The sequence below is a fragment of the Bison bison genome, unplaced genomic scaffold (assembly GCF_000754665.1).
Source record: "Bison bison bison isolate TAMUID 2011002044 unplaced genomic scaffold, Bison_UMD1.0 scf7180017864092, whole genome shotgun sequence".
Lineage (NCBI taxonomy): Eukaryota > Metazoa > Chordata > Mammalia > Artiodactyla > Bovidae > Bison > Bison bison.
The window spans coordinates 1,130,513-1,133,035 of NW_011494664.1; the positions used below are offsets into that span (position 1 = coordinate 1,130,513).

Below are 2,523 nucleotides of genomic sequence, written 5' to 3' on the forward strand. Positions count from 1 at the left end.
GGGTGTCAGTGGGCTCATTAGGGTGGACTCAGGTTTGATGCTGGGCACAGTGATTTCATGGTTGTGTTACTTAGGCTGAGCTGAGCCAGAGGAGAGGCAAGGGAAGTGTGTCAAAGATGGAGAGGTGATAGAAAAATACTGTTCAGTGTTTCAGACTCTCTTGTTGGGACTAGAACCCCTAGGAGTAAGGATTATGTCTTTGAAAAGAATATATAACAGCTGAGCACCCAGACTTTGGTGTCAGAGTGTCCAGGTTCAAATTCCAGTTTTGACTCTTAATAGCTATGTGATCCTAGAAATCATGCCTTAGTTTCTCCATCTGTAAAATGGGATAACTGAGCCTCACTTAGGAATTTTTTGTGAGGACTTGATGATACTTTAAACATAAACTGGGCACTTGGCCCAGTGTAAACATTTAGTAAGAGCTCAATAAATATTAGTTATAGGACAAAACAGCTCCATGATTACAGAGCAAGGCAGCCAGGGATCTGCTTGGAAAGAATCCCTAGTGTATCAGGAGATACCTACCACTGAGTCGTTACTGCACAATAAATGGTGGGCACAGGGGAGTGGTTCCTTTTCTGGAGGGATGGGAACATCCCCAAATGGATGGGATAAACAGTCAGTTTGGCTTCCCTAAGTGACCAACGGGCCAACCCAGGGGTCTAAATATCTTCAATGAGCCTTTCTTAAATTCCCACCAGCTTTCCAGTTGGCAACAAAGGCTTTTTCCCCTTCTCTCTTCACCACCTCCATTAAGTGTCTGAGGCAAATATGAAGTAGGAAATGAAACAGGCTGAAACCATCTAAGTCATGTTAGCTCAGATTTCCCTGTCTTCTGAATGTTTCCAGTATGCCTCTCGACCCATGCCCATCACATTAGCATGAATTAGGGGTGAGGCAGCAATCTTTTCATTTCTATCTATGGATCTTAACTGCTACTGCTAAGTCACTTCAGTCGTGTCCGACTTTGTGTCACCCCATAGATGGCAGCCCACCTGGCTCCGCCGTCCCCGGGACTCTCCAGGCAAGAACACTGGAGTGGGTTGCCATTTCCTTCTCCAAGGCATGAAAGGGAAAAGTGAAAGTGAAGTCGTTCAGTCATGTCTGACTCTTAGCGACCCCATGGACCGCAGCCCACCAGGCTCCTCTGTCCATGGGATTTTCCAGGCAAGAGCACTGGAGTGGGGTGCCATTGCCTTCTCCGATGGATCTTAAAGTCACTGTAAAATGGATCTTACTGCCACAGACACAGATGAAAGCCCACGTAAATGTCATGAGTGCTCCTACAGTTAACCAGCTTCACATATTCAACAAGCAAATAATTACTGCACCCACCACCTCCAAGACATTGTTCTCTGATGGGCTTCCACTTGAAGGAGGCAAATTAAATAATGTGTGATGAGGATTATGTTTCACATTGACACAGGGACGGGTACTGCTCCAGTGTCAGGGTGAGGGTGTTAGAGTAGGCCTCCTGGAGAGGATTAGAGCTGAAAGTTAAAGAAGGAACAGGAGGAAGCAGGCCAAGAAGGGGTGAGCGGGACGACATCCTTCCTAGCTGTTGCTCCTCTTTCCACCTTCCTCCATCCCCTCCCACACCTTTTGTATCTGGGGAGAAGCTGGTGACGTGACCGCCTAACCCCACTGTCCTCTCTCTTCTGGTCTCAGGGAACTGCAGACGAAAGAGCACCCCTCATACGAACCTAGTCAGACCGTGAGCCGTGCTTGGGGAAGGAAGCATGCGCACTGTTGTGACCTGGGCCACGATGACATGGGGCAACCGTCTGTGTCCTCACGGGCTTGTCGCCTGGTGAGACAGGAGGAGGGCACCCCGTGCCGGAGTGTGATGAGCACCTTCCAGCAGAGGTTCAGGAACAGGCTGACCTAGTTGGCCGTTAGGATCCTGTGGTCCCTGACAGATTGTTTTGTTTTTCGTGTGTCTAGCAAGTATTTAATAAACGCTTGTAATTTTTTGTTATTGTTGGGTGCTGGTAGCTCCAGAATTTTGTGACCACTGTCGTGGTTATAATGTCTTTGCATCACTTGTTAATGCTACTTGGTCTAACCTTATTCAGTACTCTTCATTCACCAGACTTTGTGCTCAGAATACATAAATATTACTTTATGTTGTATTCCTCCATTCATTTCATTCACCAAACAGAAGTAAATAAGAGTTCGGAATGCAGGGTAAAATGGTAAGCATCATTCAGTAGTATTCAAATGCATTTAATTTCCTCTTTTGAAAAAGTACATATTGCCTTTCTTGCGAATCTTCATTTCATAATTCCTCCAGGATAATAATTCAGTCTTTTGACCAACTTTCACCCAGGATAGGAATAAGTGGGGAAGGGGTTGTTGGGGTGGTCCCCCTGAGTTGATAGTGACAAGCACCTGAGGATTTTTGACTTGTACTTTTGTGAATTGAAAGAATGCATAAATAATGTTGATGAGGACAAGTACAGATATTTCATGTAGAATAGAGTGCTAGTTACGACTTTTGTGGGTAGTTTGTTTCTTTTT

At 45.6% G+C, this 2,523-nt stretch overlaps 1 protein-coding gene across 1 annotated transcript in view; it reads left to right on the plus strand.

Moving 5' to 3' along the window:
• SCARB2 (scavenger receptor class B, member 2) overlaps positions 1-2,128 on the plus strand; it is a 79,627-nt gene extending 77,499 nt beyond the window's left edge. Inside the window, exon 12 of the mRNA XM_010838141.1 lies at positions 1,672-2,128. Coding sequence (XP_010836443.1) covers positions 1,672-1,710 — 39 coding nt within the window. The 3' untranslated portion in view covers positions 1,711-2,128. The remainder of the gene's footprint in view (positions 1-1,671) is intronic.
• The last annotated feature ends 395 nt before the right edge of the window (positions 2,129-2,523 follow it).